The sequence below is a fragment of the Denticeps clupeoides genome, chromosome 5, assembly GCF_900700375.1.
Source record: "Denticeps clupeoides chromosome 5, fDenClu1.1, whole genome shotgun sequence".
In the NCBI taxonomy this organism is placed as follows: domain Eukaryota; kingdom Metazoa; phylum Chordata; class Actinopteri; order Clupeiformes; family Denticipitidae; genus Denticeps; species Denticeps clupeoides.
In genome coordinates this window covers 1,037,462-1,062,927 of record NC_041711.1, presented here as the reverse complement: position 1 = coordinate 1,062,927, position 25,466 = coordinate 1,037,462, and the positions used below count along the sequence as shown (strand labels likewise).

The 25,466-nt window shown below is 48.0% G+C and overlaps 1 protein-coding gene across 2 annotated transcripts in view; it reads left to right on the top strand.

The window, feature by feature from the left end:
• The window catches only part of pard3ba (par-3 family cell polarity regulator beta a), a 71,744-nt gene that overhangs the window by 19,531 nt on the left and 26,747 nt on the right, over positions 1-25,466 (top strand). The window contains exons 4-15 of one of the 2 annotated variants that reach the window (XM_028979783.1): positions 994-1,088; positions 7,840-7,943; positions 8,916-9,002; positions 10,440-10,565; positions 12,513-12,925; positions 14,330-14,469; positions 14,545-14,673; positions 17,228-17,413; positions 18,786-18,959; positions 21,985-22,114; positions 24,175-24,307; positions 24,390-24,469. In XM_028979783.1, coding sequence (XP_028835616.1) covers positions 994-1,088; positions 7,840-7,943; positions 8,916-9,002; positions 10,440-10,565; positions 12,513-12,925; positions 14,330-14,469; positions 14,545-14,673; positions 17,228-17,413; positions 18,786-18,959; positions 21,985-22,114; positions 24,175-24,307; positions 24,390-24,469 — 1,797 coding nt within the window. Of the gene's footprint in view, positions 1-993; positions 1,089-6,114; positions 6,333-7,839; positions 7,944-8,915; positions 9,003-10,439; positions 10,566-12,512; positions 12,926-14,329; positions 14,470-14,544; positions 14,674-17,227; positions 17,414-18,785; positions 18,960-21,984; positions 22,115-24,174; positions 24,308-24,389; positions 24,470-25,466 lie in introns of those variants that run through there. The other variant, XM_028979784.1, reaches the window with a different exon arrangement.

Here is a 25,466-nt window from a genome sequence, read left to right as displayed (position 1 = left end):
TAGTAGCCTAGTAGGTAACACACTCGCATATGAACCAGAAGACCCAGGTTTAAATCCCACTTACTACCATTGTGTCCCTGACCAGGACACTTAACCCTGAGTGTATCCAGGGGGGACTGTCCCTGTAACTACTGACTGTAAGTCACTCTGGATAAGGACGTCTGGTAAATGCTGTAAATGTTATTATACCTCACATTCTCCGAGCCTCCAGTACTGCTCGCCTGGTCCCTCCACCTCTGAAGGTACGAGGAAGACGCTCATCTAGACTCTTCTGTCTTGGCCCCTTGGTGGTGGAATGAACTTCCCCTCGAGGTCAGAACAGCTCAGTCACTGAGTATTTTCAAACTCGTTCCTCTTCAGAAAGTACTTTCTTATAGTCTGACCCATGCAAGAAAAAACAACTGAGGAGTAAAATGATTGTGTACGTGGTTCGAGTCCTGGTGAACCAGAACAGACCACTTCGATGAAGGTTACGTGAAAGCATGCTGTAAGTTGCTCTGGATCAGGCCATCAGCTGAGCATGTGAGGAATGTAAATGTACTAATCAGTGGGAACTCAGGACTCGTTGATGAAGAAAATGAGTCTGATGGGTGAGAACGCTTCTCTGGACCATCTCAGAAGTGGAGTGTGAGCGATTGATAAAGGTATTGATACTGGTATTGAATGATTTGTGTGTCTGTCTGTTCACTTGGTCAGTTCTATTTGGTCCCTCATGTCATACTCATGTCTTATCTTCTGATGAAAGGACACTGGAGAGAAACACACACTCACTGCAGCGAAATGAAGTGTTTGGACAGAGCAGGATGGAATGGATCAGTTATTGATTTTTAATGTTGTTGGAGAAGTCACTGCCGACTTTCTCCTCACGTTAAGTGGATTGATGACATCTGCAGTTCCCTTTCAGGCCTGATGTCTTCTGAGGAACACACTGATATGATGATATTTAATGATATAATGATCTGTGATCATCTATGATTTCTCTGTCTGCTGCAGATACCCCTTTAATGGTGAGGAGCAGCAGTGACCCTGCCCTAAACCCGCCTTTGGACACGCCCGAGTCAGGCAGCAGCCCCCAGCCTGCGATGACAGTGAGTGAGAGAAGGTTCTTGTCTTTCTCTGGTGTCTGATGTGAGCAGGAGGTCATGACAGGTCGGCTGTGTTGAATCTTCACATGTCTCCACAAGTGTTCTGCCCTTAGACATTCCTCTAGTTCCACTTCTACCGGACGGCAGCAGTGTGGCCATTATTTTATTATTATTTGTTCGTATTTTCCTCTCTTCTCCTTTCACTCGTTTCTGTTCCATCCACCTCCATCACCTCCTCCTCTCACATCCTTTTATCTCCTGCCTGTCTGGGTCTTCACACACGCAGAAACACACTCATGTTCTAGGTGAAACCGTAACATCAGAGTGTAGGCACCAGGCCTGTATTAGGAGGACCAGGGCAGGGAGACAAGGACTTCATCCACTCTGGAGTCCAGTTCACGTTGCTCTAAAGCTAAGGAGACGCTTTCATGTCAATCACATCTAACATTGCAGCCAAGTCATTCCATCAGTCACAGGAGATTCCCTGGAGGTCTGTGTGGAATTTTCATCAAAACTAAATAGAGATTTGGTTTATTTGGATTGATCCCCTGCACTAATTTCAGTCTCTTTTTTCGATTAGTTTTAATATCTTTATCTTCATCTGACGCCTCACAGTCTCACTCAAAGTCTTTAGGAGGACCACATCTGGGATGGTTGGCCCCGACCAGGCAGGACTATCAAATCCAGAGATGACGGAGCATGAAATAAAATGAGGAACGTTCCGTACCGCTTATATTCGCAGGTCAATTCAACCCATTCTTACACAACCATGGTTCCTTCCCCTGTTGTGCCTGAAACTACTGGCCCTGATGTAAAATGCGTAGAGTCTCACATGAGTCTCACTTCACATGATCGCGATGATTATGGTGACAGTAAGAGTCCCGATGCTTGTGTGAAGAGCAGAAGGATGTGGGGAAGAACGGAGTTCTTTATAGGAATATTTAGGAGTTTATTAAATGTGTTTTTTGACGCTCCATATTTAATTGCTTTTATTATTATATTTGAGAGCGACACAAATGGTCGGGATACCTTTCCGTCGATTCAGTTTTACAACACAAGCAGTGTGGGATGACCACGCCTCTGCTGAAGACCCCTTTAATCACACCTCTAGGGGCAACAGGGTGCCCCTTAGTTCTATCACTCTTCACCTCACTAAGGACACTTGCGCTGCTGCTACCGGTTTGGACGTCTCTGGATTTGACCCGTTTCAGTGAGTTGACGGACAACAGCCCCTCTTAGGTGAGTCGTTTTTCCGCGGAGCGCTGATTTCGGGGAAATTCCTCAAAGATGTCCCCCTGATGCTCTCGTGGTGAAAGGGAAGTCCACTGTTAGTCCCTGTCCTCAGGCCACTAGACCGGCACTGTCCCGGCCAGAGTTGTGCAAGTTCTGTTGGTGGCTCGGACGGGCAACGCTGGAACGGTGTGTGACTTTTGTCGAGCGTGCACTGGGACATTGACATTTACATTTACAGCATTTACCAGATGCCCCAGTAGTTACAGGGACAGTGTCCCCCTGGAGACACTCGGGGTTAAGTGTCTTGCTCATGGACACAATGGTAGTAAGTGGGATTTGAACCTGGGACTTCTGGTTCATCGACGAGCTCACGTCTTCTGAGGAGGACATGCATCCGACCCCAGGGGAAAACGAGACAACCTTCATCGTCCTGATTGGTCAGGCGGCTGCTAAGCAGGAGGTGGACCGGCCTTCCCCCCACCTGCACAAAGGCAGACAATGTTGTAGTCATGCTCCGTCATGGAGCTCACCAAGTCCTGGTCCAAACCTCTGTCCGCACACACCGCAGTTCCGGGCTCGTCACATTTCCTGGATCTGGATCTCCATAAGGTCTCCCTCCGAGCCAGGATTTATCGTTCGGTCACCCTGCTGCAGACCTATCAGGTGACGTGCTTATCTGACCTCAGATCATATTCTCCGCGTCTCCTGCTGGTGGCCCAGTGGCATCTCTGGCTGACCCTGTCGGACATGCCAGGCCGCATGGGGACGAGACACTTTCGTCAGTGGGATTATTCGGGCAGCCAAGTTCGAGCTGACAGAGGCTCTTTGCTGTGTCCTTCCTGGACGGGATGACAAGCCATCCTGGGGATGGTGCTTTGCTCAGTGGGACCTTGGCGACTCGGGATTTGAACCGGCAACCTTCTGGTGATACTAAAGTTACATTGTGTTATGCCGAAGTGTGACTGATGTGGAGAGGCGCCTTCATCTGCATTGCGGGCATATGTGCTCCGTACTCAGGCCTCTTTGCTCATGCGATCAGCTGTTTGCTACGTGAAGCCAGCACGAGACCAGCCTCTTATCAAAGCAGTGTCCGTCTCGTTGGATTGTGGGGACCATCTTCTTCCATGGATGAAGTGGTCAGTTCTGGTTCACTAGGACCCCCAACTATGAATACAATCTTTTTATTCACTCTGTTCTAGTTTCTATACAGAAGTCAGACAAGAAGAAGGTTACAAGTTCATCTAAATTTTCTCTAAAGAGGAAGGTCTTGAGCTAGCAGAGCTGTTTCCACCTCCTGGCAGATTGGTTGGCTGCCACTTGGGCGTCGCTGCTTACTTTTTGTGTGTTTTAATCGCCTGGATGTGGTTTCCTCTTCGGTGGCCACTGCAGTGCTTTCTGTTGGTCCCACACATCGTCCCCTGGTTCAGTTCCGCTTGGCGGGCCGTTTACATTTTATATACTTCTTGTGTTGTACCGATTGAATCAACTGAAAGGTAACGTCAGGTTAAGAATGTTGCCACAGCTCCCTGAGGAAGAGAAACGAGGTACATTTACATTTACGGCATTTGGCAGACGCCCTTATCCAGAGCGACTTACAACGTGCTTAAGTTACCATGGATGAAGAGATCAATTCCGGTTCACTAGGACCCCAACTATGAATACATCTATTTTATTCACTCTGTTGTAGATTCTGTACACAAAGTTCGACAACAAGAAAATTACAATTTAATCTAAATATTCTCTAAAGAGGAAGGTCTTGAGCTGTCGTTTGAAGGTGCTCAGTGACTGAGCTGTTCTGGCCTCGAGGGGAAGTTCACTAAGTTGCCCCGCCCTGGTGCAGCTTCGCTTGGCGGGTTTTATTGGCGGAGGGAGCCCCTCCCCCTGTTGCCATATCCTCTCCCTATAGGCGTGATTTTAAAGGTGTCCTCAGCGGGGCACGCAGAGGCGTGATTATCCCATACTTTTCGTGTTGTACCTCGTTCCTCTTCCTCAAGGTTATATTCATAACCTGACGATTTCACAAAGTTTTCACAAAGTCTTTCTGTCAGTTGTTTCTATGGCTTATTGAAGTATAATTTCAAGCCTTGTACATTTACATTTACAGCATTTACCAGACACCCTTATCCAGAGCGACTTACAATCAGTAGTTACAGGGACACTCAGGTTAAGTGTCTTGCTCAGGGACACAATGGTAGTAAGTGGGATTTGAACCTGGGTCTTCTGGTTCATAGGCGAGTGTGTTACCCACTAGGCTACTACCACCCCAGCATTGTATAATTCTCAAAGGCTTTTATTGACAATTAGATCAAGTTTGTACAAAGAGTCAATATTTGTAGTGTTGTCCCTTTTTTTTAAAGACCTCTGCAGTTTGCCATGACAAGCTGTCAATCAACTTCTGGGCCAAATGCTGACTGATGGTGACACATTCCTTCAAAACCAGTGCTTGTTTTAGTTGTTTTTTGTCCACCCGCCTCTTGAGGATTGACCACAAGTTCTCAACTGGATTAAGTTCCGGGGAGTTTTCTGGCCATGGACCCAAAATGTCAATGTTTTGTTCCCCGAGCGACTTAGTTCTCACTTTGGCCGTACGGCACGGTGTTCTATCAAGCTGGAAAAGGCATCGTTCTTCACCAGACTGGTCTTGGATGGTTGGGAGAAGTTGCTGTTGGATGATGTTTTTGTACCATTTTTTATTCCTGGCTGTGTTCTGGGGCAAAATTGTGATGAGAAGTAGCCCCACACATGAATGATCTCAGGATACTTTACTGTTGGCACGAGACAGGACTGATGGTAGATCCCACCTTTTCATTTCTGAATCATTTTTCCAGATGCACCAAACAGTCGGAAGTGGGCTTCATCAGAGAAACTGACTTTACTCCAGTCCCCAGCAGTCCAATCCCTGCACTTCCTCTCTTGGAGAGAAGTGGCTTCTTTGCTACCCTTATTGACACCAGGCCATCCTCCAGAAGTCTTCACCTCACTGTGCGTGCAGATGCCCTCACACTCGCCTGTACTGGTGGCACCCCGATCCTGCAGCTCAATCATCTTTAGGAGACTGGCTTTCTTGAGCTCCCTGAAGCCTTCTTCACAACGCTTGAACGTCTCTACTCAAAGTTTTTGATGATCTGATAAATGGTTGATTCAGGTTGATCTTGGTAGCAGCCTGTGAAGCCCATTTTATGCAACCCAGTGATGACTGAGCGTGTCTCCTTGCAGGTGACCATGGTTAACAGAGGAAGAACAATCATTTCAAGCACCACCGTCCTTTTAAAGCATCCAGTCTGCTATTCTAACTCAAATCAGCAGGACAGAATGATCTCCATCCCTCTTCTCCTCAACTCAACTCACGTGTGTTGAGGGGATCTCTGAAATGATCTCACCAGGTCTTTTTGTGGCAGGGCTGAAAAGTTCATTTTTTCTGATCAATACTAATAACATTCTGGAGGATATGACATTGCCACAATTAAAACGGAAGCAGCAAACTTTGTGAAAACCAGCATTTGTGTCGTTCTCAAAACTTTTGGCCATGACTGTAGTTTGAATGGGGTCAGGATGACGTCCCGATTACCTTCAGCAGGAAATAAACTGGAAGGTGGAGGTGAGAAAGCAGCCATTTGAAGGAGAAGTGGCTGGATTGAGGACGTAAATGGAGGTTAATAGAGAATAGAATGGCGCGATTAGAGTTGACCTGATCTGAGCTCAGCTCACTACAGAACAGGGAAGTGAAATGAAAACCTCACTGCTGCTCCTGTGAACTTCCCATTTCACTCTGGTTCCAGTCTGTCTTCCTCTCTGTATGTGTGTGTTTAAATTGGCCAAGTCTTGATGGTCTGCTGCAATGTGGTGATTTATTTAGTGAACAGTAGAGTTAAGTACATTTTCGAGTAGAGGATGCAGAATAGTAGATGGACTCGACACTGGACACTGTTGTCCAGAACTGGGACTGTGAAGGTGATTGAGCTCCAGATGTGACACGGTCTGGATTCTGAGACCACGTCTGGGCCACGTGTGAAGGTAAAATATGACACACGACTTCATCTCCTTTTATTTTCTGAATGGCTAAAAATCATTTTCGACTGTTATCTGTGTTTATCTCTGCAGTGTTTGCGGTCACATGGACCCATGTGGCGCTGTTATGAATATTTTTATTGAAGCGTTTATCAATTCACTGTGCCTGGCCTCAGGTGGTAGCCGCTGTCGAGAGGAAATTTTTCACGTTTTAATTAATTATGTTGGGATTTTCTGTGGATTTGGCGCTGGTGGAGCTGGTTGATGGACCATATGAATCCTACTATATTACATGGAAGAGGATCAGGTGTCACATTTTGGATGGGAAGGAATTTTCTCTTAAAGAAAGTAAAGACTGACGCTTTTACTCTAAACTGTTAAATCTGGTTTCCATACAGCAATGTGGTGTGACTGTCAGCCCATATATCTCAATTCACCTACTGCATCTCCACAAATGCAAAATGGTTCCAAAATCTTCATTCCTCCCAGATCCCTGCTCTGTACAGCTGTTCCATCCTGGATCACCAGTCTGGTAGTTGATTTGGTAAAAGTTTTATGCTGGATGCCCTTACCTGGTGTCCTTCTCTGTAATTAAAGTCGCGCTGCGGATCGACATCAATTCATCTCCTCGTTTGGCGTTTTATTGTGCAGGGGAATTCTGGGAAATCAGCTTGAATTACTGAGAGGAGAGAAACGTTCGGCCCTCAGTCTTCCATTTAATGCTGTAACCTGTACAGGGCATGATGGGATTGATGTGACAGAGGTCAAAGCTCATGGGAGAGTACATTAGTGTTGTGACCCTACATGCACCCTGACCTCACTCACTCACTCACTCACTCGCTCACTCATTCACGCGCACACACACACACACACACACACACACACACACTCACTGTTCAAGGTTGGAGTAGGAATTAGAGATTAGAGTTGTTTTGCTTGTGTTTTGTGTCTGATTGAGGAGAAGGAGGGCGGGGCTGGGTGGATGGGGTCTGTGTGTGCGTGTTCGGGGGGGTCACGATGGCTGTGGAGGATAATGGCATGGTGTCCCCAGATCTAGGTCACCTTTTGTGTGTTGGGCTGGCCCCATGCTAGAACGGCTGGGGTGGATGGTGACAGGCATGTTTCTTCAGAGGGGGTGGCTGGTGGCATCATTAGAGGGTCTAAGGATGCAGCGAGGATGATGAGGTAGAGGAGAACCTTCGCCCTTCTGTCCAGTGTGCATGTGTGGGTTGCACCCCCCACGTCCACTTTATTCTTTGCTTTTTTTTCCTTCTGCATCACATCCTTTTTTCTCTAGATTTTCACCCTGGGCGGTTTTTGTTAAAAATAGCGAGCAGGAGACGAGGGGGAGAGACACTGGCTGAGGACGGGGACAGAAGTAGGATGAGAACAGCAGGGAGAGGTGGAGGAGAAACAGACGGGACTGAAGTGAGAGGGACGACTGACAAAAACACAACAGTTTAACTGTGTGTATGTGTGTGTGTGTGTGTGTGTGTGTGTGTGTGTGAGACAGGAGGCAGACTATGCAGTGAACCAGTCGCAGACAAGAGGAGGCGGAGCCATGGACCTACAGAAGATTGAATTCCTAACAACCAGGATGGGCTACACCACCAGCAGGTACTGCCGTGTGTGTGTGTGTGTGTGTGTGTGTGTTTCAGCAGAGTTCCAGTCTCCAAGGGATGAAAACAGTGACAAGCCTTTCACATGTGGCATGTGCAAACCTGTAACACACACACACACAGATTGTTTCTTCTTAATGAGCTGGTCTGGGATTATCTTTGTTTTCTTGACGTGTGTGTGTGTGTGTGTGTGTGTGTGTGTGAGGGAGCGAGAGGCAGAGAGAGACATACAGACAGACATCAGTGGTGGCGGTTATGATCCTGACTTTGGTTTCCATGGCCACGAGCCCATGAGGAGCAGCTCTGGGTACCTTATCACAATCATTGTGGTCACGTGACCTCTCCCAGGGGCTGATGGGAACTTATCTCCACTTCCTCTCCTCAGTGCACCTGTCAGTCAGCATTACTGAAGTCCGTTTGCTGTTCTGTCGTGGAGGTGGATAAACGAAACATTAGCAGGTCATGATCTACTGAGGAACCCATGCTTCTCAGTTGTGATGAATGAGCTACTAGTGAGGTTGGACTGTCAGAAGCAGAGGCAGAACCAGTAACAGAACCCAGTTCTTATGTGTGTTTTTTATCAGCAGAAGTGCCTTTTAATGCTTTTCACTGCATGTACTGCAAATCAACCTCTGCTTTGAGACGCATGGGAGTTGGCGGAGCTAAAGATTGTAGACAGGTTGTTTTAGAGTAGTTATACATAAATAACGTATAACGGTGTATATTCAGAAGTTCTGATGCTCTCTGTCTTTTTTAAGTTCCTGTTACTGAGTGAGTGAGGTGAGTGAGGGGGAGATCTCATGATGCATTTGAAGTGAAGAGATATTTTGAGTGTCGTGTTCACTGTCCTTTGATTTATTTACAGCTGACTGTTTTTCATATTTTGAAGATTAGTTTGATATTTGTGGATGAAGGATGCGGAGCACAATGACTGAGATTGTGACTGTCAGTGTCTGCTGTGTCCCTGCAGCCTCCTGACCAGGACGGTGCAGTTTTCAGGAGAAAGGGGGCCGCTGGGCATCAAAGTCGTGCCGTACTGCTCTTCACTGAGCGGACGGTGAGAATAAAGTGCACGCACACACACACACACACACACACACACACACACACAAATACTCTTAGCAACTAAAGGTGCTCTATTAAGATTTTTTTTGCTTTTATATTATGTTCCCTAATTTTGCATCTAAAGTCTCTTTCCAAAATGCAGCCTTGGTGCAGAATTACAGCCACAGACGAGACGCGCCGTTTCACCGTCTGTAGCTTTAAATGCTAATGAGGAGGAGAGAGGCGGGACAAGGAGGAGAGCGAGAGAGAGTTGAGGGGACATTCGCAGAAATTAACACCATCCACCAACCACAAGTTGTGTCGCCGTTTTTTCAGAAAAAAGAAAATGAACCACCGAGTCTCGCGTGACAGCACCAAAAAAATACATTTGTGCTCATTTGTGGGCAAAAAAAGCATGAGAAATAGGAGGTGACCTTTCCCCTTATGACATCACAAGGGGACAAATTCCAGATTTGACCGTCTGAGCTCCCGATCTCTGAACGGTGAAGCAGAATGACTCTTTACACCCATTGCAAATTCTAGCCACTAGCAGGACCTTAGACAGGCTGGGGAACTCCGTATTAATATTAAATAATCCCACAAAGTCCCATTTTCATAATACAGGACCTTTAATAGGATTTGAAACTTTGTGTGTTTTGCTGGCTGCTCTTAATTAAGAGGTTATCAGTACTGGCTGAGAGGTTAAACTCCAGACCCTCTATGTGGATGGAAGTGTACCCTGTGAGGAAACACACTATGTGTCTGAGGGTTTGGGGGTGCTGGAATGTGAGTATTGGGGAACCGGTCCCCGGAGGGTTGTCAGAGAGAGTGATGCTCCTCTGCAGGGTCCTTGTCTGCACATTGAGCCCAACAACCCTACAGATGTGATCGGACACCCCTACAGAGAGCTAATTTGTGCAAAAAAAAAAAAAAAAACACATATACTTATCTTTTCTCACAATGACTTACACCAGAACTTGTCTTAAAAGTCCCCTATTATGTATTTTCTTGTTCTGTCATGTGAGACTCTGAAGAACCAGTGGATTCATTAAATTTTTTCTGGGAATACATCATTTCCGTGAATGCCTCCTCAACTTCTACAGGCCGCTCTCCTCCTCGTCCCGCCTCTCTCCTCCTCATTAGCATTTAAAGCTACAGACGGTGAAACGGCGCGACCTGGGAAATCTCACTGTTGGACTGAATCAAAGTGGCTGTAATTCTGCACCGAGAGACTTCAGATACAGAATTAGGGGACCAACAAGACTGATATAAAAGCAAAAACAAATCATAATAGGGGACCTTTAATAAATGATAGCTGAAACGCATACTTTTGAAGAAACTTCGTGTTTATTTCTTAACCTTCTTAATCTGGTCCAGTTCCACTGTGTTGAGCTGAAAGTGTGTGTGTGTGTGTGTGTGTGTGTGTGTGTGTGTGTGTGTGTTTTGACAGTTCACTGGGACTGCATGTGCGTGGTGTAGAGGAGAACAGTCGCTCGAAGAGGGAGGGAATTTTTCAGGAGGATGAGTGCATCGTACAGATCAACGATTCTCCGTTAATGGACAAGTCATTTTCCCAGTAAGTAGCAGTTCACCTTCTCTCCTCTTCCTGACACATCACACCTTCTCTCCTCTTCCTGACACATCACACCTTCTCTCCTCTTCCTGACACATCACACCTTCTCTCACACTCCTCTTCCTGACACACATCACACCTTCTCTCACACTCCTCTTCCTGACACACATCACACCTTCTCTCACACTCCTCTTCCTGACACACATCACACCTTCTCTCACACTCCTCTTCCTGACACACATCACACCTTCTCTCACACTCCTCTTCCTGACACACATCACACCTTCTCTCACACTCCTCTTCCTGACACACATCACACCTTCTCTCACACTCCTCTTCCTGACACACATCACACCTTCTCTCACACTCTTCTTCCTGACACACATCACACCTTCTCTCACACTCTTCTTCCTGACACACATCACACCTTCTCGCACACTCCTCTTCCTGACACACATCACACCTTCTCGCACACTCCTCTTCCTGACACACATCACACCTTCTCTCACACTCCTCTTCCTGACACACATCACACCTTCTCTCACACTCCTCTTCCTGACACACATCACACCTTCTCTCACACTCCTCTTCCTGACACACATCACACCTTCTCTCACACTCCTCTTCCTGACACACATCACACCTTCTCTCACACTCCTCTTCCTGACACACATCACACCTTCTTACATCACACATTCTCTCACACTCTTCCCCTGACACACATCACACCTGAGGGAACCCATTCTCCTCTGGTCAGAACTGGATTACAATGCAATACATAATAATCAAAAAAATTATTGCATATGAAGGTTACTGCAGTCCACTTGTGTATAATGAACCAGCATCCAGGTAGCGTGTTAGAGTCCCAGCAGGTGACTATCGGATGGGGTCAGCAGAGGGCCAAGTAGGACAGTCCATGGAGGTCGGCCAGGTCACGTGACTCCCCAGGCAGGATATACCATCCACAGTGGAGTGGATGGTGAAGTGTAGAGAAAAGAGAAGCGTTAGTGATGAGTTAAATTACACTAGTTCAAAACAGATCTCCGGCAGTACTAACTAATGCAGTGTTACTAAGTGCTACTAGATGTTTTGAGTGCCTTCTCTGACCTTCTTCCCTTGACAACATCACATCTTCTCTCACCCTCTTCCCCTAACGACAGCACACATTTTGTCACCTAGCGGTTAAGGAAGCGGCCTCGTAATCGGAAGGTCGCCGGTTCGAATCCTGAAACGCCAAGGTGCCACTGAGGTCCCCTTGATGAAGGTCCTGTCCCCACACGCTGCTCCCCGGGCGCCTGTCATGGTGCCCACTGCTCACCAAGGGTGATGGTTAAATACAGAGGACACATTTCACCGTGTCACCGTGTGCTGTGCTTTCATCTTTCTTTCTTCTCCTTCTTTTTCCACCCAACAAAACCCCACCATTCTGTTTCTCAGCGCCCCTTTCCCCACTTCACCCCACCTGTAGATTGAAATCCAGCCCCTTTGAGAGGAGTCAGCAGCAACTCGTTATGAAGAAAGTGTGTTTGTGCTGCAATTGAGCTCCGATTTTCTGCACTACATTTACAGTAACATTTACATTTACAGTATTTACCAGACGCCCTTATCCAGAGCGACTTACAATCAGTAGTTACAGGGACAGTCCCCCCCTGGAGACACTCAGGTTTAAGTGTCTTACTCAGGGACACAATGGTAGTAAGTGGGATTTGAACCTGGGTCTTCTGGTTCATAGGCAAGTGTGTTACCCACTAGGCTACTACCACCCTACTGCTGTGAGGCCTGTGGTGTTTACCAGGATTAAAAACGATTCAGTACCGAAACGTCTATATGTGGTTGTGCATTGAAGGTTTTAAAACTGTTTTTTTTTTTTTTTTTTTTCTCCATATTCTCGTTTTAAGTGCACTAAAATGGTTTATAAGCTTTATTATCTACATTGTGCTTCTTCCTCAGGTCGCAGGAGATCTTCCGACTAGCAATGTCATCTCCCATAGTGAATCTTGAGGTTCTCCCCGTGGCCAACAAGCTCCGTTATGAGAAGAGCCTGATTGGCCTCCTGCCTATCGCTAACACCGGTGCTGAAGCATCACCCAAATCTAGGAGCCCTGTACCGCTGCGCCCGACACTGGAGACTCCCCCTCGGTTCCCAGAAGCCCCGACTGCAGCTACAACTTTCACACAGAGGGTAGAGCCTCCACCCAGGCAGACCCCCGAACCTCCAGAGCCCACAGAATCGCCACCCCCTCGTGCCACAGCTCAGGGGCAGAGTGAAAGCCCTGTGCTGAAAAAGGGCCCCACCCTCTCCACACTAGCTAATCTGGCTAATAAGAAAGGAGGCAAGAAGATGAAGATTGACCTGAAGAAAGGTAATTGTGATGGAAACCTGAGATTTATCTTCTGATCCACTCGGTGCTAGGCGTGTCCTGGTCACATGACCTTATTGTTCTGTTCATTTTAATAAATCATTGAGGCACATCAGGACCAACCATCATTAGAACCAAGTGGCTGTGATTGATTGGCGCTCTGGTCAAGGGTCAGAATGTCTGGTGGATTCAGTTGGAGATCAAAGATCTTAGTGTGATCCTCGCGATGGGTCATCAGTGTGAAGAATGAGACGTGATTTGTATCTTAAAGCTACAAGGATGCTGATCAGGCACATGTTCTCACACACACATACACACACACACACAGCTCTAGCAACAGGGAGGGTCCTTTTATCTCAAGAACTTTCCTCTCCTTCTCCCTTCCTTTCTTCCTACTCAACTCTCCCTTCCTTCTCTTTACCTCTCTTCCTCCCCTCTCCTGATTGACAGCTCATCCTTGTGTCGAGAAATTAATAGAAGTCAGTCAGGTGCTCAGTTGGGAGATGAGATTTTCATCATTTATCGTCTTTAGGATGCTGGATTGGCTGGATCCCATTCTCTGTCGCACATCTCACTGAGTGTGTGTGTGTGTGTGTGTGTGTGTGTGTGTGTGTGTGTGTGTGTGTGTCAGGGCTTTCCAGAGCTATCCGTAATCACATGTACCTCAGGGATATAAGAGTCAAAAGGAGCGATACATCTGGATGATTCACCAACACACACACACACACACACACACATTCCGCTTTCCTTTTTTCTTTCACGACTCCTTTTGTCTTTTCTTCTGTTCCTCTCGTCCCTGCGGTCTGCTCATACGTGAAATTAAGCCCGAATACGTCTAATCCCCGTCAGAAAACATTTATCACTCCGAGCTACCAGGGGTGTTGGCGGCGCAGGTTAAGCCCAAATCAGGATGCGCCGGCCGGCCGCAGCTCGCCTTCTCCTTCCAGCTGAACTTCCACAAGTGGTCCTCCTGACCCACCACACCCTCCTTTTCATATCATGCTGTGATGATATGCTGACTCTGGAATGATCCTAGACGACATGGATTAAATTACGTTTATGCCCTTATCCAGAGCGATTTAGTCAGTAGTTACAGGGACAGTCCCCCCCTGGAGACACTCAGGGTTAAGTGTCCTGCTCAGGGACACGATGGTAGTAAGTGGGGTTTGAACCTGGGTCTTCTGGTTCATAGGCGAGTGTGTTACCCGCTAGGCTACTGCCACTTACTTATTGAGAATGACTCATTAATAATAATAATAAAAACGTGACCATGTTTTAGTTGGAGGAGACCTCGTAATGGAACTAACTGCATCAGTTCTGGTTCCTTCTCGCCTTTGGTTATAATCACAGGAGAACAGTGCTGAGGAGAAAATTGAAACCTGAACCATTTTCCCTTCATTCCTGAAGGCACGGATGGACTGGGCTTCACCGTAGTGACGCGGGATTCGTCAGTTCATGGTCCAGGACCCATCCTGGTGAAGAGCATCCTGCCCAAAGGAGCTGCAGTGAGAGACGGACGCCTGCAGTCCGGAGATCGTATCCTGGAGGTCAGTTTGCGCTTTTACTGGCCGCGTTGAAGTACCTGCCGTGTACGGTGGTGAGCGTCCACTGCCGGTCTGCAGGTGAACGGGGTGGACATCACCGGACGCACTCAGGAGGAGCTGGTGGCCATGCTGCGCAGCACCAAGCTGGGGGAGACTGTCTCCATGGTGGTGGCCCGACCGGAGGAGATGTTCCTGCCCAGAGAGCTGGTGAGCTGCTGACCTCTGCTGTCCCCTGTCCTGTTCCTGTCCTGTCTGACCTGACCTCACATCATCACCGCCGGAGACCTCGTCTGCAGGAAGTTTTCCTGCCCTTTTCCTCATCCTGCCAATCAGATGGTGCCGGCATCCACCAACACACACACTTTCAGGCATCACTCACAATTTGAGTTTATTATCTCTCATTTCCCCGTTCATTTCTCAATGTGCTGCGGATGGACTGATAAAAGCGCAGCTGTGCAGCCAATCACCGCAGCCGTCTCCCGTCTCACTCCAGAAGTGGGTGAGACCTCGGCGGAAGAGGAGGGGACGGATGGAGTTTCTGAAAAGAACCCAATGATGGCCTTCTCTTCTCCTGCCAGCTGCTCCTTGGGCGAAGGATGAAACAAATCCAAATTTCACCAACTCTGCTGTGGAGTTGTGTTGTAAAAAGTCGTGTAGTTCCGTTTAGTTCAGATGCGGCCTAGCGGCCCCGTAACCAGAAGGTTGCCGGTTCGAATCTCGATCCACCAAGGTGCCACTGAGGTCCCGTCCCCACACACTGCTCCCCGGGCGCCTGTCATGGTGCCCACTGCTCACCAAGGGTGACTGTTAAATACGGAGGACACATTTCACCGTGTCACCGTGTGCTGTGCTGCAGTGTCTCACAATGACAATCACTTCACTTTCAATTTCTTTCAATTAATTGCAGGTGAATGACATCATATTGGATCAGCATTTCTGCTGCACTGGTCTTATTCTCTCTGATATGAGCTTTTTGGTCTGAATTCCCCCTTTAATTCCTTTTATATTTCAAAGCTTTCCGGATTCAGCCTCTTTTCCTCATCATTTGAGCTTTTTTTTTTTTTTTTAGCTTCATTAAGCTTCGGCTCGCGCTTTGAATTCTGAGCTTTTATGGAAGAAATTCCTCCTTTTGAGCTTTTATTGAATCTCTGCAGCCTGAAGCTTGACTACGCTACGCTGGGACCATGTATTCAACAGTGAAAGTTTGAGGGAGTTCAGAGGTCAAGCTGCACACCTTGTTTTCCCGTCCCCCCCCCTCACTCACGCCGAGACCACACTTCCTGTTTTGATGTCAGCTCACCCAGCTTCCTACTAAAACACCATGGCAACCGCTCCATTCCACCGTTGCCAAGGAGATTTTTTGCTAATTAGCATGTGCCGTGCACAGATTTATCATTTAAAAGTAATCTACATGCAGTGTCACCATGATTTCATCCCATCTACCTCCACAGATATTCCTCTGTCCTGCCGCATGACGTGGTGACGGTTGAGGCCAGACAGTGGCCGGATTGTGTGTGGGACTTGTGTAAATCAATTTTCCCTGATGGTCTCATATCTCGTCACATGTAGTGAAGCAAACACCCAACACCCTGTGAGAACATTCCCTGCGGGTTCTTCTGACCTCTTGAACGGTGGCCTTCAGGATCGTGGCCTAGCATTCATTAGATCACCAGCACTTCCTCCGAGTCCTACCACCCGAGTCCTGCAGAGGAGTCGTCTACAGTTTGGAAGAAATATGTGGTGCAGATTGATTTAAGGTCAAATGCCAACGCAGGGAATTATCTTTACACGCTGCCCACTATGTTCTCCTGCTGGCAAAACTGTACATGTGATTGGTTCCTGAAGTCTAGAACTGAGGAACCCAGATTTATTCTGACATTGATCCCACTTCCCCCATCACTCCCTCCCACATAGAAGACATTATCCAGTCCTTTACCCACACACTCCTGTTGTTCATCTCGGTGCACAGACCCAAATAGCAGAGCCTCCCAAATACCCATGATGCCTCAGCCTGTCCACACGACAGAGTGCCATCTAGCCGCCACCTTTAACTGCGACCATTTCCTCGGTGCCCTGCGGTCATACACGTGCTGTGTGTTTTCAGGTATGGAGTTGATGATGTGATTTAATAATGAGATTTCTTATCATGTTTTTAGTAGGGCTGGAGGGTTATATGATTATATTGCAATCTTTTTTATTTTTAAATGGAGATACGTGGAAGCTTCTGGAATCTCGAGCATATATGATCGCGGGGACGGTGCTTTGCTCAGTGGTACCTTGGTGGTACCTTGGTGGATCGGGATTCGAACCGGCAACCTTCTGATTATGGTGCCGCTTCCTTAACTGCTAGGCCACCACCGCCCCCACCTTGGAGAGACCGAGAGAGAGACACATGGGTGTGTGCATGTGTGTGTGGATCGCTGCATGTGTTGCCTGTTTATGTGGCCCATGCTTGAACAGGAGCCTCCTGATTGGCTGAGTTTGCCGGCTTTTATTTAACTTCCCAAGGACTGAAGTTATTAGTTCTAAATGATCCTTTCACCCCTGTGTTTCAGCTGAACGAGGCTATTAAAATCCACCATCATGTTTTCTTTTCATTTCTGTCATTTTATTCAGCCTTCATGTTCTCTGTGTCTTCTCATCGCTTTCTACTGATACGTCATGCTCATTCACCGTCATATAACTGAATATGATTTATGTCTTAATTGGTTTGGCAGTAATGTAAAAAGAACAACCATTATTGAATGTTCTCAAAAACCAGAAAGGTGAGCAGCCAGGCGGCGTCCCCTGTCAGGACAGTTGGGAGCAGCTGGTGTTGGACGTGCCGCTGAGCGACTCCGGCTCGGCTGGACTCGGCCTCAGCCTGAAGGGCAACAAGTCGCGTGAGACGGGGGAGGACCTGGGAATCTTTATCAAGTCCATCATCCATGGAGGAGCTGCCCACAAGGTAACCATTGGTGGTGGAGACAAGTCCATGTTCCACCTTCACAAATATTTACTTCATGCTGAATAGAGCAGACAGTGTGGAAATGAAACCAGAAATGGGTTCCTTCCTACTTATCCGCTCCAAACATCACAGAACCGGTTAATTATGACATGTTCTCCCATCTTTCAAAATTTCACCCAACTAGAAATCAAGAAAGAAATAAACAGGGTGGGGTCTCTGCACAGACCTGATGTCCCGTCCACCCGCCATGTCTTTCATGTTGTAAAGTAAACGGCCTCTTACCTCAGATCACCAACAGAAGAGCTAGGAACCATAAAACAGTTGCCAAGAACCAGAAATAACTGGGCACTGGTCCCCTTGACCTATGATGCTACTGGCCCATCAAAGCTGGCTGCTTCAGTCTTCTGGAGATCGAGTGCTGACGGAGGCCAGAAGCTCAGTAAATACTCCTCTCCAGGTGAGAGCAGGGAGACTTCTTGGAAGTCCTCCATTTCTCCTTTGCCTTTCATGCGGCCCTCGGCTCCACTCGAGGCCAGCGTTAATGCCAGCAGGCTGGTGTAGTGGCTCTCTGATGATAAGCACGAGCGCAGGCCCAGAGGAGGAGCTGCGGCGCCAGCACTCCAGCAGCAGTGGTTCTACAGAGTGAGCTGCGTCAGGAGGCCCATCAGCCGAAGATGAGAAGATGTGGTTGTTACCTCACTCTCTCAGTCTCATCTACACCTGCTGCTCCTTCAGATGAAGGCTCACTGCATTCAGGAGTAAAGTGCGACAAGCAGCCACTTCCTGTTTCTTCCTGCTTATTTCTCCTCAGGATGGTCAATGTTCTATAGCTGCATGTACAGTTATGGATGTATTCGAAATGTGTGCGTGAACCTTCTTAGTGGAGGTGAGTCCAGATGAAGACCAGTCGATGGCTCAGTTCAGAGGTTTACATTGACTGCTGTGCGACTGACCCCCCAGGGAGCGTTTAGCGTCTCCAGCCCTGCCCAGATCTAATCTGGCCGCCGTCTCCCATCTCCGCCTAGCTTATTTCCGGGAGCACAGGTGCCTTCACCGATCCAATTTCATTTCAGCCCGTCCTCACCACGGCGATACGGGATCGTTCTCTGGGTTACGGCTGCCACCATACATCTGATCCTTCTAATCGGCTTTGAGCTTAACCAAAGAGGCTTTAGCAGCTCACTTCCACATGCCCAACCTGAGACATTAACTGGATTCAGATCAGGGTAAATCATGGTCATAATACATGAATAACAATGAATAAAGCGACCATAGATAATATGGTGGAGATGTGGATCACAACAACAGTGGCTGGAGCTGACGTGTGGTGGTGGATTGGTCTCCTAACTCTGACCTTGCCTCCCCCCACCAGGACGGACGGCTTCGTGTGAACGACCAGCTTGTGGTTGTTAATGAGGAGTCCCTCCTGGGACGTTCCAACCACGATGCCATGGAGACCCTCCGCCGGTCCATGTCCAGCGAGGGGAACCTGCGTGGCTCCATCCAGCTGGTGGTCTTGAGGGGTGTGGAAGGCTCGCCTGCTCAGGTAGGCAGAAGCATCTCCATGTGTTCCTCTGAATCCACTTCTCTGGTAGGCTTTCGAAGATGAAGTTTAACTTTTGTTCTTTGATTTGTTTGGTGTGTTTTACACCCAAACCAGTCCAAGTGCCGTAGTTCTCCTCCCCAGCCTGGCAGCAGCCGCATGAACTCTGCAGATCCTCAGTCCCGTCTGCCACTGTCACCTCGCTGTCGTCCAGCGCTCATTATTTATTCAAATTATTCTGTTTCTTTTTTTACTAACTTGCCTGAAATAAACATCTAAAAAAAAAAGGCTGCATGCATCTTTCTTACCTGGAAATACTGGTGCGCATCTAAAACTGTTTCATCTTCAGGCCTCAACAAGTAATCCGTTTTTTAAATGTAAAAAAAAGTAGACATGAAAGCTTACCTTTTATTAATAAAATAATTCGTGTTTTTGATGCACCAGATTGTCCATCTTCTGCTTCCTTGTTTGTGGTCAGCTTCATGCCTTTAGCCTTTGTCACCCTGTGCCTCTCAGGCCTGCAGGTTTTACAGGAAGAGCCGTGGACAATGACAGGAAAACATAAAACGCTGAAGTGAGGGGCATCTTTGGGGTCACGGCCAGGCCAGACATGCCCCTGCTTCCTCGGGTTGTCCTGGAGAGCAGATAGTGTAGAACGTGGTTGGGATTGGTCTGGAGCCTGACCTGCCTTGACACCTGTGCCTGTGGAATATCCGGAATGGTGTGTGCATGGTGTCCGGTGATCGGTGTCCCAGTCATGCGCCATACCCAGTTCTCCCGTCTTCCTTTGTGGTTCCTTCCCAGATGGACCATTAGCCCCTTTTCCTTTTCCAGTTCTCTTCTAAAACTCTCTGAAGGAACGACTGTTTGTTTCAGAAAAAGCATCATGTCCACTGGGGCCCACTGGTTTCTGATAGAAAGCAGGTAAGTGTTTGTGTGTGTGTGTGATGTGTCTGACAGTAACTGATGCCAGTTCCTCTGCGAGGAATTCCAGTCTGACCCCCGTTTTCTCCACCTTGTCTTTTTGGGGTCTCAGTTGTAGAAGACTAGTAGCATGGTGGGATGGTGCATGGAAACCAGTTGATTTTACCGGAATGATAATTAAATAGAATTCATGCCACGGTTAATAGAATTGACCCAGCTGGTGCTGGGTCCACTGAATAGCGGAGAAGGACCTTCCTCTAAATACTTCTAAAAACCCTCTGTGGTCGAAACATATCTGAAGGAGAAAAGAAGGTGGCAAGAAAAGGCCAGATGGAGCCACACCCAGAGGAATCCTGGGAGAAAAGCATACATTTAAAAGAAAGTAATGGAAGTCTGTTAACCTTTATCACTGTGCTCCCCCACGAGGCTCATCAGGACGAGCAGCAGTTGGTTAAGACCATCGATCGACCAGGGGTGGTTCCGTCCCTATTAATCACGTGCGGGCAGGCTGATCAATACACAGTTAATCACCGAGACAGAAGGGCCTGACACTCACTCCCTCTAACAGACTGTTGTACACGTGATACAGATGTTCTGGTAGGATGTTCTGCTATAAACAAGCAACGTTCAGTAGCTTGACTTTCATATTTTTACATTTATAATATTCGGCAGATGCCTGTCATCAGGTGGGTGGTAGTACCCTTGCGGGATAGACGCTCGTCTATAAACCAGACGACCATAGTGTCCCTGATTAGGACACTTAACCCTGAGTGTCTCCAGGGGGGGACTGTCCCTGTAACTATTGACTGTCAGACGGTCTGAAAAAGGGCGTCTGGTAAATGCTGTAAATGTAAACCCCATATAAGGATCTGCAAATACAGCTATTTAATTAATTCAATTACTCTGTAGCCCCGCCTTCTTTCCTTTTTCTTTTAAATATATACGTAGGAGCCTTGTTGTAATTGAAGTATTTCCTAAAAAGGAAGAAGAACATCTAGTCTGGTAGACACCGTGATCTTGACGGGAGCTTCTGAGAAGGTTTTGATGAGATGGTTTTGGTGGTGACTGGTTCCTCCACCCCTGAGCTGCGGCCTCATCTCCTCGGAAGCCTGATCCTGCTCTCGCCGTCCCGGTCTGATCTAATCCCGTCTCTAATCTGATTACACCGTGAAGGCCTGTAATGAAGGGGAGCCGGGGGCTTGCCTGGAGGAGTCTGCCCTCTGCCGTGGTGCTGACCTGACCTGACCTCTTGTCTTTGTCGGTGGACGTCTCAGTTGGGCACCCCGGGCTATGGTAGCCCCTGTGATGCAGCTGAGGAGATGTTTGCACGTCGTTCCAATGAAAGATGCTGAGAACGTGGAGAACGTGGGATTATCAGATTCTCACTTCTGTCTGCCTGTGTGTCACATTTCCATCCTGTCACGCCGCTGATTAGAACATTAATTCAGACTGGAAACCACGGCAACCGGACGACTGGAATTTGTATTTTTCTCCTCCGCGAGGAAGACGTGTCATCTTTGTCCCCCACGGGACGGGTCTGTGAGTGTGCCGGTGTGTCCACAGCGTCCCTTTTGTCTGTCGACTGACGTGTCCACCGCCTCGAGGAGAGAGTGATGTGACAGGCGTGACGTTGACGTAGCGAGCCATCATGTCCCCCACCAGACACTCTAAAGGGGAACAAAAAGCTGCTTTTTCCTTTGAAGCTTCCGTCCAACTTCCTTCCACGCTGTGTTATTGTGTGCATATATTTAAGGGGACTTTGATATGATGATATGAAGAACACTTCTCCTTCTTCTTCAGCCTCCTTTGTTATGGATGCGCCACCGTTTGTGTCACGTGTTAATAATAGGAAGGTGTCCCGCTGTCCCGCTGTCTCTGCTTTTCCCACTTTCACACGTCTCTTCTATGCGCTGATGCAGTCCCAGGAAGTCCCAGTGCCGTTCAGTGTAGTCGGTGATGTCACAGGCTGTGATTGGCTTGTCTTCACCTCATGTTCCTTTTTTCTTTCATTCGTTCAGTTTGCACTGAAATCCTGTGTTTCAAATTCTGCAGGCTGTGGTCTAGTCTACCTGTTCTGGTCTCATGAAGTGTCTTGCACTGTTAGGAACCTCAGGAGAACATAGCAAGTCAGGGGCCGACTCCAGAACCTCGGCCCAAGCAGCAGCATCACGTCCAGCCCAACACGTCCATTCTGCCACAGATGGTGGAGAACAGCATCTATGAAAGCGCAGGGGGTGAGTGCAGAAACCTTCCAACGTGGGGGTGTAACATCTACTCTGACTTCCCTGTAGCTTCTCCCTGTGCTGCCTTGATGGGTTTGGAGGGACCTGTTCATTTATACAATTATAAAATAAAAAACTTCAGGTGACCATTTTTCACCGTGTTTCGCCTGTTTCTACCTACCTACCCACTTTAAATAACTCGCTTTATTAACGCTTATTTGTGTATCATGTAATAAAATGGGCTTGAATAGCAGGCCTTGGTGCAGATTTATTAAGTGCTTTCATGTGTGGAGGTCTGACCTTGAAATCATTATGCTGATGAAATGGTGTCTAAGTGGGCCGTATTTGCATACATGCCTATTGTGCGTCTTACTTGAAAAGGACAACAAACTGTTTTAAATTCCCTCTTGTCTTTGTCTCGCTCTCCCTCTCCCTTTCTCCGGAGAGTTCTGCAGCAAGCACAAAAGCCCTTTTCCCTTCTGACAGGCATCTCCTGTTCAATATGGAAGTGTACTACACTCTGCTCCGAGGATTTTAGGATGCCCTGTATGTGTGTTGTAGGGTGGTAGTAGCCTAGTGGGTAACACACTCACCTATGAACCAGTAGACCCAGATTCAAACCCCACTTACTACCATCATGTCCCTGAGCAGGACACTTAACCTTGAGTGTCTCCAGGGGGGACTGTCCCTGTAACTGCTGACTGTAAGGCGCTCTGGATAAGGACGTCTGGTAAATGTGTTGTTGCTGATACGCCTCATTCCACACTCTAAACTGCATTTGATCCTTACCGACAGTAGCTCCTATCCCCTCAGCCTTCTTAAGGAACATCCCACCATGTCCCACCACGTGCAACCAACAGATCCCATCTCACCATAGTGGAAAATATCCCCCTCAGGAATTACTGAGGAATTAAGATTTTACTGTCTAATTTCCCCCCAACAATGATGCCCCCTTCATCCCACCACGTCCGAACCAACAGTTAAAATCCGGTTCCACCATGACCAACACAGAGATTCCATCGAGAGAGTTAAAGAAAGCTGGGGGATTCATGGCATCCCACCATGTCCAACCAATAGTTCCAACCCAATCCTACTATGTCCCACCAACAACTACCATCCCATCACACCACGTTCAAACCAACTGATCCCATCTCAACAACTACCATCCCATCACACCACGTTCAAACCAACTGATCCCATCTCAACAACTACCATCCCATCACACCACGTTCAAACCAACTGATCCCATCTCAACAACTACCATCTCATCCCACCACGTTCAAACCAACAGATCCCATCCCATCTCACTACGTCCCACCAACAACTACCATCCCATCTCACCACATTCAAACCAGAGATCCCATCAAGAGAGTAAACAAAAGCTCATGTCTATTCATAACTTGCTGAGATGATCCACTGATTAGTTGGAGTGGTGGTAGTAGCTTAGTGGGTAACACTAGGGTAACACTGGGTAACTTGCTCCCTGAGCAAGACACTTATCCCTGAGTGTCTTCAGGGGGACTGTCCCTGTAACCCCTGATTGTAAAGTGTTCTGTTTAAGAGGGCATCTGATAAATGCCACAAATGTAAATGGATGTGATCCTCTTACTGAACACACGAAAACGCACAGTCCACCACAATAACAAGGCTAGCCGGCATCAAATGAACAAAATGGTGTGGTGGAACGGTGTGGAAATAGCTCACACGTTGCAAACACACACTTACCGTGAAGTGTTCTTGCTTGGACACACACATCCCCATCCATCAGTGTTGCTGCCAGCCTTCAAGTGGCCTCACACACAGCTGGGAGCCTCTGAGGAGATGAGTTCACTTTTACAAGGTCCTCCATTATCTAGGATAAGTGCTCACACTTGACCATGAACACTTGACCATGGTGTGTGTGTGTGTTGTCTGGCTGCTCGTTTGTACACAGTCCTGCAGATCCTACTCATGAGCAGTAGAGTTTTTAAATCTGTCTTCTGACACGTCTGTATTTAAAGCAGGACAATAAATTGCTGCACACGTTCTTTTTCAAGGCTTTTTAATGAATCTTTTCTCATATCTTCTGACAGTTTCTTTCAAACATCCTAACGGCTGCTACGTTCCCCTGGAGGAAGACTATGATGACGACGGTTTCCCCCCTCCTCCATCTCACCTGATGGTTGAGCCTGAGGCGAGCTCAAAGCCCGCCTACGTGCAGAGAAGGTAGGAAGCAGCACACCTGTAGCAGAAGCTCCTGCATTTTAGTAAGCTGCCGTATTTAAATGTCACAATGCACTCGTTGCAGTAAGGAGCCCATTCACCACGCGGCCCAGCTGCAGACCCCTCCACGCCACAGCGACAGGACCTCCAAGAGCATGGACCTGGGTATGAACACCAACGTGAGCGCGCGTGTGCGTGTGAGCTGTCGGGGCCTGTAGCTCCAACGCTGTGACAACGTGATGGAGGATCCCTCCGCGTGAATAAAAAGCTGGTCTGGTTGTAGCCTAGCGGGTAACACACTCGCCTAAGAACCAGAAGACCCAGGTTCAAACCCCACTCACTACCATCGTGTCCCTGAGCAAGACACTTAACCCTGAGTGTCTCCAGAGGGGGACTGTCCCTGTAACTACTGCCTGTAGGTCGCTCTGGATAAGGGCGTCTGGTAAACGCCGTAAATGTAAAAAGCCTCTTACTGCTGAAGGCTGTCAGGTTATGGTGATCATCAGGTACATGTGCTTTAAATGTGGATGGAGGCGGGGCTCCCATCACTCCTCTGATCTCCTTAGTTAGCCCAGGATGACCCTGGTAGGGTATTCCTCCCTTTTCATTCCGCCGGAATACACCTCATTACGCCCGAGGGGCAGTGGTGGCCTAGCGGTTAAGGAAGCGGCCCCGTAATCAGAAGGTTGCTGGTTCGAATCCTGATCTGCCAAGTTACCACTGAGGTGCCACTGAGCAAAGCACCGTCCCCACACACTGCTCCCCGGGCGCCTGTCATGGCTGCCTACTGCTCACTCAGGGTGATGGGTTAAATGCAGAGGACAAATTTCACTGTGTGCACCGTGTGCTGTGCTGCTGTGTATCACAAGTGACAATCACTTTCACTCATTGGGGTCCCGTCTAGGAGGAGAACTGGTTGGTTTTCGCTCGCGCATCTCGTCTCTGGTGTTGCGCCGTGCTGTGTGAGGAGAGCGTGTTCAGGAAAAGTGAAGTGATTGTCACATGTGATACACAGCAGCACAGCACACGGTGCACACAGTGAAATGTGTCCTCTGCATTTAACCATCACCCTGAGTGAGCAGTGGGCACCATGACAGGCGCCCGGGGAGCAGTGTGTGGGGACGGTGCTTTGCTCAGTGGCACCTCAGTGGCACCTTTGGCG